The sequence below is a fragment of the Oncorhynchus clarkii genome, chromosome 19 (genome assembly GCF_045791955.1).
Source record: "Oncorhynchus clarkii lewisi isolate Uvic-CL-2024 chromosome 19, UVic_Ocla_1.0, whole genome shotgun sequence".
In the NCBI taxonomy this organism is placed as follows: domain Eukaryota; kingdom Metazoa; phylum Chordata; class Actinopteri; order Salmoniformes; family Salmonidae; genus Oncorhynchus; species Oncorhynchus clarkii.
This window is the reverse complement of record NC_092165.1, coordinates 39,660,558-39,676,902: the sequence shown is the minus strand read 5'-3', so window position 1 is coordinate 39,676,902 and position 16,345 is coordinate 39,660,558. Positions and strand designations below refer to the sequence as shown.

At 39.8% G+C, this 16,345-nt stretch overlaps 1 protein-coding gene across 1 annotated transcript in view; it reads left to right on the top strand.

The window, feature by feature from the left end:
• The window catches only part of LOC139375175 (protein phosphatase 1A), a 57,715-nt gene extending 41,966 nt beyond the window's left edge, over nucleotides 1-15,749 (top strand). Inside the window, exon 6 of the mRNA XM_071116722.1 lies at nucleotides 14,955-15,749. Within this exon, the coding sequence (XP_070972823.1) occupies nucleotides 14,955-15,005 (51 nt within the window). The 3' untranslated portion in view covers nucleotides 15,006-15,749. The remainder of the gene's footprint in view (nucleotides 1-14,954) is intronic.
• Nucleotides 15,750-16,345: the final 596 nt, after the last annotated feature.

Here is a 16,345-nt window from a genome sequence, read left to right as displayed (position 1 = left end):
TACCTTATGAAGCTGGTTGAGAGAATGCCAAGAATGTGCAAAGCTGTCATCAAGGCAAAGGGTGGCTATTTGAAGAATCTCAAATATAAAATATATTTTGATTTGTTGAACACTTTTTTGGTTACTACATGATTCCATATGTGTTATTTCATAGTGTTTATGTCTTCACTATTATTCTACAATGTAGAAAAACCCTTGATTGAGTAGGTGATCTAAAACTTTTGACCGGTAGTGTATTTCAGGGACTTTTCCCTGTAATACTAGAATAGTGGTGTCCAGGAATGTTCAGCATGTTCCAGACAGCTATTCCAAGACATGATCATCATGCTTTACTGTTAAGTAACATATTGGTGTCTGTAAGCTGCTCTCCGTGATATATGTAGCACTGCTTAAGTTGCCTGGTGATGTTGCCCCTGCACTTTATACGCAAAGCCCAAATACCCATTCCCGCTACAGAAGGTAAGGTGGGTGCCTGGTTGTATTACGGTTGATTCTATTGAAGGGCTTACTTCTAAATAGGAAACAGAACAGTGCTATTTTTAAGGAGACTAATCTAAGGGAGCCTCATCATGGAAGTGGTGATGACGGAGTCTCCAGACCGAAGTGTAGCCTAACCATGAGTGTACTGTACTGTTACTCTGAGATCAGCATGAAGTCACTGTGCTACCAGGGACTTGTTATGAATCATCCAGCAGAGCTAATGGACAGACTTCAGGCTCCGTGCAGCTTTGTCCCATTGTCAGTCAGAGCAAGAAGGAAACATGGCGGAATTAATACCCTATTTGGAAGGGCTGGAAGTGTTTCAATCTTATGGTATCACTCCTCAATACTGATGAACTGGCCAGTGAATACACAGATTTTACTGCATTATCGTCCCTCACACAGTTACACTACGTAGACAGCACCATGTATCAAAATACACTAGCTAGTACCCCCGGTTTGGGTGTCTAGAGGTCGTTATTGCCTAAAAGCTAAGGTCTGCAGACAATAAAAGAGCAAAGGCTGTGAGAGAGAGAGAGACAACACTGCAGCACCGTGACCTGTGCCCTGACTCGCGCATCATATGGGTCCCTGGCCCCCTCACAATGATGAGTTTTGACTCCTGTCACCATTGGGTGACATCAAGACCCTTTGACATGTACAGGACAGGAGAGACGCTCCCTCTGTCACAAAGGTTCTGCAGGTGACCATCTCTCCTCTGGCTCAGAGGATGAATCTGAACATTCAGTAAAGGTGAAAAACATTGTGCAAAAGCGAAACTCGATCTGATCATTTTACCCATGTCATCACAATGTTCAGTGTGCAAAACATTAAGAACAACTGCTTTTTCCATGACATAGACTGACCAGATGAAAGCTATGATCCTTTATTGATTTCTCTTGTTAAATCCACTTCAATCAGTGTCAGTGCCAACTTGATACAACTGTTGAAAGCATTGCAGTCAACATGTGCCAGCATTCTTGTGGAACGCTTTTGACACCCTATAGAGTCCATGTTGCAACTAATTGAGGCTGTGGGGGGGGGGGGGGTAGATTTTGGGGATATTCTTCAAAAGTATTCAACATTTTCGCATGGAAAACAAAACTTTGTGTTTCTGTTTTAAAGTGTAATTAAGGGTAAAGTGTACACTGAAAGGCTGGTATTTTGGAACAATAGATATATCAGAAAAAATGATTGCTGTTGATACTCCCTTGCTGAACAGCCAGGTTGCTAGCCTCCGACTGTGTTTTTGACATCTGTCAAAGATAGTTGTCTTAAGGGATACCACTGTAGCTATTTGTTCTCCTATACCTCCCATTAACTAAACATAACAAGGTAAAGTACTGTAACACTATACAATAAATATTCTGCTTAACCATTACAGATATTTTCTTCTGATTTATATTTTTAGGATTAATTTTTCTATTAATATATCAGTCATATTTCAAGAATTTATGTGTAAAGTCATTCCTGCTTGTACTGTATACCCAGTTCATCTACAACTTATTACACCATGGTTATGCATATTCAGCATAATTCCAGAGTAAGTGGTTGAATGTGAACATGTCCACATAGAAGGAAGTGAGAAGGCTTGTGGCAAGAATACTTATCTAAAAAACATACAGTATCAGTCAAAAGTCTGGATATACCTACTCATTCAAAGGTTTTTCTTTATTTTTACTATTTTCTACATTGTAGAATAATAGTGAAGACATCACAACTATGAAAGGACACATATGGAATCATGCAGTAACCAAAAAAGTGTTAACAATATTTTAGATTTTAGATTCTTCAAAGTAGCCACCCTTTGCCTTGATGACAGCTTTGGACACTCTTGGCATTCTCTCAACCAGCTTAATGAGGTAGTCACCTGGAATTAATTTAAATGAATAGATGTTTTTATTTTATTTTTTTTTATTTTACCTTTATTTAACCAGGCAAGTCAGTTAAGAACAAATTCTTATTTTCAATGACGGCCTGGGAACAGTGGGTTAACTGCCTGTTCAGGGGCAGAACGACAGATTTGTACCTTGTCAGCTCGGGGGTTTGAACTCGCAACCTTCCGGTTACTAGTCCAACGCTCTAACCACTAGGCTACCCTGCCTTGTTAAAGTTCATTTGTTGAATTTATTTCCTTAATGCGTTTGAGCCAATCAGTTGTGTTGTGACAAGGTAAGGTTGTTATACAGAAGATGGCCCTATTTGGGAAAAGACCAAGTCCATATTATGGCAAGAACAGTTCAAATAAGCAAAGAGTAACAACAGTCCATCATTATTTTAAGACATGAAGGTCAGTCAATCTGGTAAATGTCAAGAACTTTGAAAGTTTCTTAATAAAGTGCAGTCGCAAAACCATCAAGCGCTATGATGAAACTGTCTCTTATTAGGACCGCCACAGGAACAGAAAATCAAGAGTTACCTCTGCTACAGAGGATAAGTTCGTTAGAGTTACCAGCCTCAGAAATCAGCAATTAACTGCACCTCAGATTGCAGCCCAAATACATGCTTCACCTAGTTCAAGTAACAGACACATCTCAACATCAACTGTTCAGAGGAGACTGGTGAATCAGGCCTTCATGATCGAGTTGCTGCAAAGAAACCTCTAAAGGACACCAATAAGAAGAAGAGACTTGCTTGGGCCAAGAAACATGAGCAATGGACCGGTGGAAATCTGTCGTTTGGTCTGAGTCCAATTTTTTGATTTTTGGTTCCAACCGCTGTGTCTTTATGAGACGCAGAGTAGGTGAACGGATGATCTCCATGTGTGGTTACCACCGTGAAGCATGGAGGAAGAGGTGTGATGGTGTGGGAGTGCTTTGCTGGTGACACTGTCAGTGATTTATTTAGAATTCAAGGCACACTTAACCGGCATGGCTACCACAGCATTCTTCCGCAATACGCCGTCCCATCTGGTTTGCGCTTAGTGGGACTATCATTTATTTTTCAACAGGACAATGACCCAACACACCTCCAGGCTATGTAAGCGCTATTTGACCAAGAAGAAAAGTGATGGTGCAGCATCAAATAATCTGGCCTCCACAATTACCCATCCTCAACCCAATTGAGATGGTTTGGGATGAGTTGGACCGCAGAGTGAAGGAAAAGCTTTCAGCAAGTGCTCAGCATATGTGGGAACTCCTTCAAGACTGATGGAAAAGCATTCCAGGTGAAGCTGGTTGAGAGAATGCCAAGAGTGTGCAAAGCTGTCATGAATGCAAGGATGGCTACTTTGAATAATCTCAAATATAAAATACAATGACTCCATATGTGTTATTTCATAGTTTTGATGTCTTCACTATTATTCTATTATTGTAGAAAATAGTAAAAATACAGAAAAACCCTTGAATGAGTAGGTGTATCCAAACTTTTGACTGGTACTGTATATAAAAAAATGTATGGCACCTGTCTTATTCACGCCCATCTCAGCGGAGGCTGCCGGGATGGCATAGTCCAAGAAGAAGCCAGCAGCATACCACCCTGCATCTCGCTGCTGGCTGCCTCTCACTCTAAGCAGGGTTGGTCCTGGTCGTCCCCTGGATGGGAGACCAGATGCTGCTGTAAGTGGTGTTGGAGGGCCAGTAGGAGACACTCCAGGGCAGTGATTGGGGACATTGCCCTGTGTAGGGTGCTATCTTTCGGATGGGATGTTAAACGGGTGTCCTGACTCTATGCGGTCACTAAAGATCCCATGGCACTTATTGTAAGAGTAGGGATGTTAACCCTGGTGTCCTGGCAAAATTACCAATTTGGCCCCCATACAATCATGGCCACCTAATCATCCCCAGCTTCCAGTTGGCTCATTCATCCCCCACCTCTCTCCTGTAACTATTCCCCAGGTCATTGCTGTAAATGAGAATGTGTTCTCAGTCAATTTACCTGGTAAAATAAGGGTTTTAAAAAAGAGGGGATTGTGGCTAAGCTGCACAATGCATGTATCTCTCCAGAATGCGCTCTCTCCCGCCAATTTGTGCACAGTCATTGTTTCATAACTTAATTTGTTTGATTGTTAGTGTCTATCAATTCCCAATTACATATAAACCCATAGTACATTTACCTTTTAATTAATTTCTAATCTACAATATTTGTTTGGCTATAGTCATTTCTGTTAATGCATTCAATATATTATTATTCCAGTCGTTTACCATTATCATTGTCGGAGTGGACACGTCTCTTGCAGAGTGCACAACCTATGCTACACAGTTTTGGTATATTTCATTCCATTTATAAGTTTTGTCAATTTAGTCATTGTCTTTTGTTTGGAGCACTACTTTCAATGTTGAGTAATGATGCGCACCTGATTATGCATAGAAATAGGCTTATAGACTACCTGGCCTGCGTGCAAATGTAGGCATATAAATATAGTATAGTATTTCTGATTGGCTTAACACACCACCACTGATGACCTGTGGAGCTTCTCAAAGTAATGTTTTCTTCACCTCAAACTGCAAGCAAAGTCTGTTTTCACATCCATTGAGAATGACAATAGTTCCTCAATGTAGACTATTTGAAAAATATTTCCAGCTCTCTCCCTTTCGATAACCACTCAGCTCAAAGGGGAAAATACCATGCTCTGATCCAGTGGAAACGTCATAAAATAGACCTACTGATTACTTCTTATCCCTTGTTCAAGTAGCCTACAGCTGTGTCTGTCCCGAGTTCAGTGCCGTGAGAAACTGAGGGCCTAGAATATTTTATATAATGTTGCAAGCTTTGGCCCGGACTCTAGTTAAGACTCTAGTTAAGTTAATTGTTTCAAGTTATGCAGACAGGCCATGCGTAGCCAATGTGAATGATAGGATATTTATTTTCATCCGGATATTTTCTACCTGCAGGCCGCAATGTTTTTATATTTTGGCTTTACATACTATTTTTACATAGGCTAGTTGGCAATGGCAATATAAGTTAGTTTTTAGGTTTATATCCTTTTCATTTGGATAGGATTTTTGATTAACGGCATGATAATGATTTTAAGATATGAAGACGTTATTATAAATGAAAAGAAATGGTTACACGAAAATGTTCATATGAAAACCATAACTGGCACGCAGATTGGTAGAAATTGTAAGATACATTAGCATTCCACATGAGAGCGGCTGCCGAATCCTCCTGTATTCTATTACTGGCAACTTCTGGAGAGTAACGGCAGAATCTGCGAAAGCCAGCGGGAGGAGGAGTTTGGTCTGGTCTTTTTTTCAGGCCAGTTTTTTTTAATTCTGGTTATCTTGATCTCTGGCTCCCTCTATTTCATCAAACCGTGCGCTTAAAGCATCAGACAAGCTCAATGCTTATATAGTTGATTTTTATTCAAACAGGGTTTGTCTCTATATGAAAAAAATACACGTTTTAAAATGTCGACCAATCCAATGTTGAAAGAACAAATGACTTTCGGTTGACCCCGCAAAATAATTGTAGGGGACAGTCCTGATCATCTATCCTTTTAACCTCTGAGGAAAACTTTGGAAAAAGGACTGGGCACAAACATGGATTGGACACAGTTACTGCATGGCTCTACCATGTGCTGTCAATGTGGTTAAAAAACAACACCAGGTAGATTCCATGAAATTCCTAATTGCTTTCTGTTGGTCTGCTCGGGCATGTTTGTTTGCATTAAGCCAAATCTAGTTTTCTCATGTACTATTTGTCCTGAGAAGGAGATTCTATTGAGCGTTTGATAAGACCCCTCTCCCCTCAGTCTCACAGCATCTGTATTCCATTAGCTTGTATTAAGATTCTATTTCAGAGCACAGATTGTGGAAAGGCATATGATGTCGGAGCATAGACTGTGGAACAGCATATGAAGTACAAGGTGGATGTTCATGCAATGACACATCTGTCAGTAAATCTGCTTTGCCTGATATAAAATTACACTGACTTTTGCACTCATTCCCTGAGTCTATAAATACATGGAATTACACCATAGTAAATTAATAAAATCCACATGCCTTAGCATGTTACAACACCTGTAGTATACTGTATGTAATGGTTCTCTTCTCACCAGTAACATAACCTAGACTAATCCCAATTTAACGCAACATACACATACAGTATTGTAAAAGACTATTGTAAAAGGTCATAAAGGTAACATTTGTTCTGTTTTATCATGTGCTGATTACACCTGTATTGTGATGCCTATATGCTGTGTAATGTGTGTCTGTTGAGACAGTGTTGTGTGCAGTATCTGTGTCATGCAGCAGGCCATGTGGGTACGTCCCCACACTGGCGGGTGGCTGCACTAGCCTTGGCCCTCCTCTATCCTTGTCAGCAGGGCTCTCTGACTGAGAGTCGGTGGATTATGCACACTGCAGGCCAATGGGTCACTGGATAAGAAGTCTTCTCTGTTACCGCAAATCCACAGATTAAATGCAGCGTGGAGAGCTAGTGCTACCCCGAGGGCAAATGGGACTGAAAACACGGCTCTGCGAGGTCTCCAGCTTTGGCTTAACCCTTCTGTCTGTCTAGTGATGAGACAATGTATGGATGGAATGGCTTATTTTAAAGTCCTCTGTCGCGGAGTTAAATACATCCAGGGCATTAGAGGGTTATGGCCAGTGTTGTTTTTCATGATATCTTAATTTGAAAGTTAATTCTGTGGCAGCTGAGTAGTATGAGACTAGAGGGAAACAGTCGGTCATGCAGAATGAACTGAACACAATACTACTGAGACAAATCATTCTGTGAGCAATAATTAGACAGTAGCATTTGATGGCTTCCTCAGTGTTTGGCAAGCCAGGGTGACTAACTCCATGCCCTAGGCAGCTCCAGGAAAACACAGCATGGGTATGTGCTCTCCTACATGCCTGCCAGGGCAATATGTTGATATTGTTAGGCTGCTTTAGAATACAGGGCTTATCGGGTTCCGATCTTTAGAGACCGGTCGAAAGGTAGCATGGCGTGGTCGCATCAGGGTTATACAGTGCCTTCAGAAAGTTTTTATACTCCTTTACTTATTCCACATTTTGTTGTGTTACAGCCTGAATTCAAAATGGATTTAACAATGTTTTATACACACAATACCCCATAATGACCAAGTAAAAACATCTTTTTTAGAAATGTTAGAATTCTTTTTGAAAATGAAATGCAGAAATATCTCATTTACATAAGTATTCACTCCCCTGAGTCAATACTTTGTGGAAGCACCTTTGGCAGTGATTACAGCTGTGAGTGTTTATGGGTAAATCTCTAAGCGCTTTCCACACCTGGCTTGTGCAACATTTGCCCATTTATTTATTTCAAAATTCTTCAAGCTTTGTCAAATTGGTTGTTGATCATTTCCAGACAACCATTTTCATGTTTTACCATAGATTTCCAAGTAGATTTAAGTCAAAACTGTAACTTGGCCACTCAGGAACATTCACTGTCTTCTTGGTAAGCAACTTCAGTGTAGATTTGGCCTTGTGTTTTAGGTTATTGTTCTGCTGAACAGTGAATTCATCTCCCAGTGTCTGGTGTAACCAGGTTTTCCTCCAGGATTGTGCCTGTTATTAGCTCTATTCCTTTTTATTTTTGTCCTGAAAACCTCCACAGTCCTTAACGTCTACAAGCATACCCACAACATGATGCAGCAACCGCTTGAAAATGTGCTTGAAAATACGGTACTCAGTAATATGTTTTATTAGATTTACCCAAAATATAACACTTTGTATTCAAGACAAAAAGTACATTTCTTTTCCACATAGTTTACTGTATTACTTGAATACCTTGTTGCAAACCGGGTGCATGTTTTGGAATATTTTTATTCTGTACAGGCTTCCTTATTTTCACTCTGTAAATTAGGTTAGTATTGTGGAGTAACTACAATGTTGTTGATCCATCCTAAGTTTTCTCCTATCACAGCAATTCAACTTTGTAACTATTTTAATGTCACCATTGGCCTCATGGTGAAACCCCTATTGCGTGTTCCTTCCTCTCCGGCAACTGAGTTAGGAAGGACTCCTGTATCTTTGTAGTGACTGGGTGTATTGATACACCATCCAAAGAATAATGAATAACTTCACCATGCTCAAAGGGATACTCAATGTCTGCTTTTTGTGTTTTTACCCATCTACCAATAAATGCCCTTCTTTACAAGGCATTGGATAACCTCGCTGGTCTTTGTGGTTGAATCGGTGTTTGAAATTCCCTGCTCAAAAGATACTTGTATGTGTGGGGTACAGAGATGAGGTAGTCATTCAAAAAATCATGTTAAACACTATTATTGCATACAGACTGAATCCATGCAACTTATTATGTGACTTGTTAAGTAAATTTTTACTGCTGAACTTACTTAGGCTTGCCATAACTAAGGGGTTGAATACTGATTGACTCAACACATTTCAGATTTTAATTTTTAATTAATTAGTAAACATTTCGTGAAAACAAATATTCCACTTTGACGTTATGGGGTATTGTTTGTAGGCCAGTATCAACAAATCTCTATTTAATCAATTTAAAATTCAGGCTGTAACACAACAAAATGTGGAAGTCAACGTTATTATTCAAATGTTCAAGTGTGTGTGTGTTTAGGTTAGTGTGAGTAAATGTTACTATGCAGTGTGCGTGTGTGCTTGTAAGTAAGTGTTTTTATTTTGCATGTGAGTCTGAGGAGGTACTAATAGTGTGGTGTATAGTTAGTAGTGGAAGGGAATGACGAAGGTGGTCAGAATGGGACAGTGGCAGGATGGGTGTTGGTGACAGGGCTCTTGTACCGTCTCGTCTGCTCGACTGATCCGAGGGAATCTGGGTCACTTCCAGCCCGTTCACATGCTACTGTGTGTTCCCATCTCCTTTCCTGTTCCCTCTCCTCTGCCCTGGGCACGCTACGACCCAGCTAACTCCATGCTGATGACTCAAAGAAAATGTACTTATCTCTTATGGCAAATTGAGAGAAAAATGAACAGCATTAGTCTGTGTGGTTGCCTGCACTACCCCCCCCCCCCCCCCTCTGGAGTCTCAATCTTCTGTTCTGTCATTTATTCTAGTATAAAGATATATCTAGTGGATAGTTATTGTTGAAAGCCTTATATATCATGGCTTTCGTGGCTGACTATTTTTCTCTTCGTGTCTCTACTCTGCTCTCCATTTGCTGTTGAGAATGAGCACAATGGACAGGTACAGTACTAGTAAATCAAGCCAGCCAATGGAATGGTAGACTCCCTCTCCACCTTTCCAAATAGAGCCATAGTCTGTGATGCTGTCCAGTCAAAAAAAAGAAAGAATGAATCTTGATTGAAAACAAGTTAATTAATCTCAACTGATCATAGCAAAGCTAATGAGAAAGGCAATAAATTGTTACACAGATATATATTTTAATCCAGGCTTCACATGTCTGATACAGTGTCACTTGAGAATGTTATCTAGCATAGTGTCTGTGTATCTGATAGAATGGACATGTTACCAACAGCTCTAGAGTACAAACATTACCATAATGTTTTTGCCTTCATTATGTTAAATGTGAATGTAACTGAGTGCTTGTGACATCTGTTGTATTGTGTAGCTTATCCTAGTGATGCAAGTAAGCCCCTTTGAACAGAGCGATAGAGATAGATGGATATCTCCCTATAAGGTGATGGATTAAGTCATTAATTAAATAATTTGATAAACCATGAGGGAAGGCAAGCCACAGAAATATGGATTAGGAATTTTATGACCTACAATAGTGCAATAATCCATCTTAAAATAGAGGTGGTCAACAAACAATACTGACCATGAGAGATGAGATTACTCTAAATCTGTTTGACTGAAGGCCTCTCAAGTGGATCTATTAAATCATGCAGTTATTTCAAAATATATTAAGTAAAAAACAAACACCAAACCTTAATGCTGCTCTTAACTTCTAATATATACCAGTAGGTCTATTAGTATTATAAACTATAATATCATCATAGGGTATAGAATTGTTCTCTCTATCCCTGTGTGTGTGCGCGCGCGTGTTTAGCAGAACATTTGAATTACTCGACAAATAGAATGGAAGGTGTCCCATCTCACAATGAAAATTTGCCATCTTAAATAACAGAACTTGTTTGGACAATCATGCCCACAATCAGTGCCGAGTTTGGTTGTGGATGGGCCTGTGCGGTCTATGACGAACAAAGCAATAGGCAGAACAGACGTCTTTGTATGAGATCCACTGTCTGTGTTTTGTGTGGTTGAGTTGGTGAATGTCAGTCCGGGGATATCGGTGTAAGGATACTGTCTTTTGGCACAGTTGTATATGCACTTGTAATATGCTCACTGTAGGCCTGCCTACCTTTTAAAACTGTATATTCTACAATGAATAAGTAAGTACTCCATACATGGATTGGCAATGTAGCCTAATTGTTTATTTTTGTGTTAATCATCGACAAATATTAATGATTTCATATTTTGCCCCTGTTAACCAATTAAAGGCCTATTTGAAAATGACAAATGCGTACATTATTCATGATTTGGAAAATGTAGTAGTATGAATAGCTATAGGCTACATAAAACCATAGACTTAAACACAACCATATACGTAGTAATTATATATATTTTTCAATTAGTTACAGTATTTTGGTTTTAGCTTAGCCTATGTGTGTCTATTTGCCCCTCCAAGAAATGTCCGATTTTAATTTCTAAAAACGTGAATGCAGTGTTATCATAGGTCTAGGGCTAGGCTGAGTAAAAGAGTCACAAGCTCATGTTAATTACTATGTTTCCATATGAAATCAAAATGTACTCCGCCATGTAGTCTTACTGTAAGCTTGGACATAGATTTAAGGCTTCTGTTATGTTTGCGCTGTTCTACTGTCGTGCATAGCCAAATTGTTTATTGACAGACCTCCGTTTATGATATCGAACATTTTACCATCTTTTATTGATGCGCTCTTCATAGAAAAAGAAAGTGTCCTTGTAAATTTAGGTTAGGATTACAGCATGAAATATTCAAAGGCATCTAAATATTTCAAAGCTACACCTTGTCACTCATCTTCACAATTACTTTTCCCTTTTGTCTGTGTCCGGTCTGGAGTCCTTATCATTTCTTAACGCTTGTTCTCGGACCGGTGCTAAACCTATAAATAATATGCTATGGTTTTATGATTAGACCCCACTATTAAGAACTGGAATCGTGTTAATCCGTATACTGCTCTCATATAGACTGTGTCCATCTGGTTACTCTGCCACATTACAGTGACAGGATAGACTTATAACCTACTTTTATCACCTTGTTGACAAATGTGCAAATAACCCTTTTCTGTGTTTGATTATTATTAAGCTATTATGATCATATCAAAGATTTTAATAAAATATTATTTATTTTGATAAAGTAGGCCTGTTATTTACACTTTATGAAGGCAGTAGACAAACGTTCAGAGTAAAATTACAAATTTTGGAGCTATTTCTGTGATGATATGGAGAAACTGTGTCGCCGAATAGCCAAGCGCACGTTGCATGAGATGAACAGCTTCTTGCGCAGAAGGCAGGCAGTTTCATAACCCCGCGCCATGAGCCTCCCATAATTCATGCAAAAAGAGCCCTAAGGGATTCAGTTGATCTGTGTGTGTGTGTGTGTGTGTGTGTGTGTGTGTGTGTGTGTGTGTGTGTGTGTGTGTGTGTGTGTGTGTGTGTGTGTGTGTGTGTGTGTGTGTGTGTGTGTGTGAGAGAGGGAGAGAGTCTGAAAATAATATCAGGCTTTTCCGTTAGAATGAACTTTATCACTGTAGCCAGCCATGAAATAATGTGACCCGACACTTCAAACCATCTGCGCTATCTATCCGCCTTCTTATTTACTAAATCAGCCCGTGCACAAAACGGAGTGTATCTGATACTAAACCCGAGTAGCCCAGCAGTGCCACGATAGTTTTATACACAAACGTTCCGGTTTTTTCTCCAGTGTTTGGCAAAAAACGTCTCTTTGATGGATTAGGCTATAGGCAAGTGTGCAGTGTGAATTAGAAATAGAAGCAGTGATTTTATCTGAGAAGAAGCAGATGCAATACAATATGTCATGGCAGATCAAATAAAGATACAACATCTGTCAAATATGTCTGATCAAATAAAGATACGCCTATAATATGTCGATGTAGCCTACAACATCAAAATAACCGAATTTGATGCGAATGACTTCAATTGTTCCAGCATAAAATCATAGATTCATTCAACATATAGCGTAGTGCCATATTTTTTTATGATCAAATGAGTCCCAACAATCTAGAGCGTGGATGAACGGGATTTTCTGCGTGCGTTAGGCTATACGACCATTCAATATCATGCTATTGTAATCGCAGAACATTCGTTGTCTGTTTTTATTCTTTATTTGAACAATTTTTAAAACGGTATGATAATCAGCCAATATCTGTCGTGCCTGCAGCGGGGTCTTATTTTCCATTTTCAATTAAAGAAGTAGGCTAAACGTGTGAACGTATTGCGTTTTAATTGACTCATCGCTTTTCTTCTACACAGCCATGATTTACAAAGGAGGGGATGTAGGAAAACATGGAAGGCAATTAAAGGTTTGAAGACAAAAAGCAAAGGTCAAAATGTTTACATTCTAAAAAGCCGCTGTCGAGCACTGGGAGGTGCTGCATTCTCTTAGCGCTCCTTTCCGCGTGATTGGTAAACTTGACAGTGATTGACGGGCATCCATGGCAACCAATCTGCCAAATCCAATAGAAAATCAGCAGAGGGGCTGACTGTATTTCCCCCTTCAAAATACATCTCGGGTCTAGTTTTTATACTCTTGTAATTTCTACATACCAAGTTCACCAGCCGAGGGCATAGTTCCTCCGTGTTTTTAACGGTTGATCTGTTAACTTTGGGATTGCCTTTTTGTGTGGATCCGACGATCAGAGAGCGAGAGGGAGAGAAGGGTAGGCGCGAGAGGGGAGCGTGTGAGTCAGAGAGAGACGGAGGTGAAACGAAAAGCCTCCATGTTTCAGCTGCCTATCTTGAATTTTAGCCCCCAGCAGGTTGCGGGGGTTTGCGAGACTCTGGAAGAGAGCGGGGACATTGAGCGCCTCGGTCGCTTCCTCTGGTCTCTGCCCGTCGCCCCAGCAGCCTGCGAGGTCCTCAACAAGAATGAGTCGGTGCTTAGGGCGCGGGCCATCGTGGCCTACCACACCGGGAATTTCCGAGAACTCTACCACATTCTGGAGAACCACAAGTTCACCAAAGAGTCTCACACTAAACTACAGGCCCTGTGGCTCGAGGCTCACTACCAGGAGGCAGAGAAGCTGCGGGGCCGCCCGCTAGGACCAGTGGACAAATACAGGGTGCGGAAGAAGTTCCCTCTACCCAGAACGATATGGGACGGAGAGCAAAAGACCCACTGCTTCAAGGAGAGAACCCGACATTTGTTACGAGAATGGTACTTGCAGGATCCTTACCCGAACCCGAGCAAAAAGAGGGAGCTCGCGCAGGCTACTGGACTTACTCCCACACAAGTGGGAAACTGGTTCAAAAATCGTAGACAAAGGGATAGAGCGGCGGCTGCGAAAAATAGGTAGGCTACATGCTGCAGTCTGTACCTTTTTGTATTTTTATCAAAGATGGTGTGAGGTGGCGACAACGTTTATTGTTACATTCTTAACGAAAGGGACCTTGCGTTGCGATTATCTCAGTCAGCCTAAGTATTTGCATTTTTTTCAATAAAAGCAATTATTTGTGCAAATATTGTTCTATCGAATTGTTTGAATTATTTTATTTTGAGTAAACATTGAAATATAGTTGGCTATAATATATAAATAGTATATTTAAATTACATTTGTTCATAAATATTCTCAACGGAAATGACACCATAAACGCTGTAGCCTATTGAAATGAAGCAAACTGTATGACAAACTCCATTGTGTGACAATAGCCCTTGTCATTTTCATTGCAAAACGAACGCATGCAGTGTTTCCCCAAATTGACCATTAGCCTATGTATTCTTGCCAAAACTAAACTTGAAGCATAGGCCTAGCTACTCCCCGAGTCAAGTGTCTCAATAATCCCGTTCAGATTATCCTTCGTTTTCCACAATCCATTTAGATTGTATTGACCGCTGTCCGTGTTAAATCTTTGAACATAATTTAACAACAAACATGAAATTGTCTGAATTTTTTTTGTTGATGTTGCTTAATTTAATGAAAGACAGAAACACAAGAGCCCTACGGTATTAGGTTATTTGTTCAATCATGTCTGATGCCACTTGTGCTGAACAGAAAATCATGAAGGCAGCACGTGTTTTGAACGAATCTAAATGATTTCCTATAAGAAAATATTCAGGCTAGTCTGACGATCTTTGAAATTGTGCTCACTGTGTGGGCTTGGGATTGCTGTGTCTTGATTGTGTTTGTGCATTTACTTGTAGGCTATAGAATATTTTAAAAATGCTTTTGTTTGGCTCCTGGTCTGGCTCCTGGCACGTGTGTATCTGATGCTAGACTTAACTACAGCAAAAATGATGTTTCAATTGAGGATTTACTTTAATAGAACCTATTCGTATTGTATTGTGCTTTCTAATTCAAGTATTCCCCCCATGTCTGTCTTTTACCCAGGCTACAACAGCAAGGGATGTCCCAAGGCTCGGTTCGGTCTTTGGCAGATGATGATGGAACCGTCGATCGACTCGGTCCCGCCTCTAGTCCCGAGGCTAGTTTGTCAAGCAAAGCCGCCACCTCGGCTATCTCGATCACTTCCAGCGACAGCGAATGTGACATCTAATGGCGCATGAGGCAGTCCAGAGGAGGGAGAGGATAAATTCACAGGAGATAAATAAAGGAGATCCTAAAAGACAATCTAACAAAAAAACAGTCAGTGCCTGCGTTTGAATTTAAAGAAACTGGTCTTCTTTGATGGCTGCCAAAACATGAGGGATCTGACGGAATGCCCTGTCTTAAAGCTATACTTTCTTTTTGTTGTCGTTTTTCCGCTATGGTTGGCTGAAGCTAATACAAGCGGACAGAAAATGTAAAGAAAAATCATATTCATATTCACAATCCCTTTTTAGGGAGGACTAATAAACCAATGCCTCAAGATACAACTAAAAATGAAGAAAAAAAAGACATTTGAGCGCCTAACCTGCTATTTTCTGTGGGTATTTCATGTTGAAAAGACGCTGTAATATTTTTACTTTACTTTTAAAGTTTTATAAATAATGTTTATTTACCTATTTAAATGATTGGCTCTGTTAGAATGTGATATTATTTTGCTTTGTGTTTTTAATATTTACCTTGTGCACAGGTGAACCCGTTGAGCATGTGCGCTTTAGTAAACATGTGTTTCAGTAAAAACGTTTTTTTTAAAGAAGTAAAGATAACTTAATAAAATAATTGTTTATCAAAAGAACAAAACATCCGTTTTTTTATTCTCAGATTACAACGATTGAGAATGGTGTTTGCAGTTATTGTATCACTCGATTATTACGTGATATTATCAGGCAATCTAGTAATTTTCCACAATAAATTAGATTATAGTTTTGGGATTTGTGACGATATTTACAATATGATATCTGTGACAGAATATTTAAAGTATCGTCCTATGATAGGCCTATAGTGTGATGCAGCGTACTGTATGTATCATTTTGTGCCTCTGCGTTGCCCTGATGAAGTGGTCTCGATTATATATCTGGTTATTTCAGGCATGTTAAGTATTTAACTACTAAAAAGACATGAGGTGGCGCACACCCCAAACAAGTTAGTAGAGGTGCTGACTAACGGAGAGTGAACTGTAGTAGGCTATACAAATAAGCAGTCGCACAATAAGCTCTCATAAATATATTGGATAAATCAACGTTTCTGCATCACATTGTGTTCTTCGGGGTGTACGTACTTAACTACCACATAAGCTACAGATCTTCAAATGTGGACTCTGAGTGAGATTTTTTTTAAATAGTTTATAATGCCACACTTTGTGCCGTGACACGTTCTCGACATATAGCCTAATTGAC